The 916-nt window shown below is 38.8% G+C and overlaps 1 protein-coding gene across 1 annotated transcript; it reads right to left on the bottom strand.

Moving 5' to 3' along the window:
- Window positions 1–23: 23 nt before the first annotated feature.
- On the bottom strand, window positions 24–822 carry LOC112094947 (the record flags this gene model as incomplete). Its single annotated transcript, XM_024176645.1, has 4 exons — window positions 619–822; window positions 373–480; window positions 172–274; window positions 24–68 (listed from the first exon to the last, which is right to left on the bottom strand). Coding segments are annotated over exons 1-4 (397 nt in total), but the record flags the coding sequence as incomplete, so codon positions are not given.
- Window positions 823–916: the final 94 nt, after the last annotated feature.

Below are 916 nucleotides of genomic sequence, written 5' to 3' on the forward strand. Positions count from 1 at the left end.
TATCTTTATCAGCCAAGTCAGGCCTAGTCCTCTTAGAAGGTAAGACATTATCTCCCAATTGGTTATTCCTGTTCTCAATGATAAGAGGATCAGAGTTTACTCCAACTCTCATGTTTAGAACATCAGAGTGGTTCAAGTTAGGCCTAGAAGTAACTGAATCACGGTTATTACCATTCCTACAAATTCCATTATCCCGACTTGTGGACGCCAATCCACTCTTTTCCCTTAAGAAATCAGCATACTGATGCGTACCATTGAGAATTGCATCTTTCAGCTGCTTGTAATAGAAAATAAGAACCCAATCATGAGTGGTGAATTGAAACTTAAAATTGATGAATCAAGAAAAAGGCACAAAGAGAAATCCGCTCCTACTTGCTCTAAAGCACATTTGGGCAAACATGCCCTTTTGTGTTGAATGAAGGGGTGGATATCCCACTTGGACAACTCCAGTCCAGCTGCTCTCAAATTTGACACTGAAGTCTGAGAAAGAGGAATTCTACCATTATAATCAACACATCTTTTCGTCATTTGAGAAACATAAAAGGCACAACTGTTGGGGTGGCTATGAAAATGCATCCAAGAAATTGACACAATGAAGCAAAAATAAAACGACTTTACCTCTTGCAAAATCCGTTGGAGAACATCTTGGCAACCTTCCGATAAATCAAACTGGACTTTCGAACCCGCGGCAGAAGGAGCATCGCTTGTGATTCCATCTTGAGGAGCAATGAAGTCCTCCAAACATCTCAAAGCAATCATTTCTCGTGTATTCTTTCCCAAATCATCAGGTAATTCTGGAGCCGATTGTACTACATCTGAAAGAAGGATTAAAACAAGTGAGGCAATCTTTTTCTAACAAAACTGATTGAAACTACAATAAAGAAATGTGCTAATAACGTTCATTAAGAAAAAAAAA

The sequence above is a fragment of the Morus notabilis genome, unplaced genomic scaffold, assembly GCF_000414095.1.
Source record: "Morus notabilis unplaced genomic scaffold, ASM41409v2 C11342720, whole genome shotgun sequence".
NCBI lineage: Eukaryota > Viridiplantae > Streptophyta > Magnoliopsida > Rosales > Moraceae > Morus > Morus notabilis.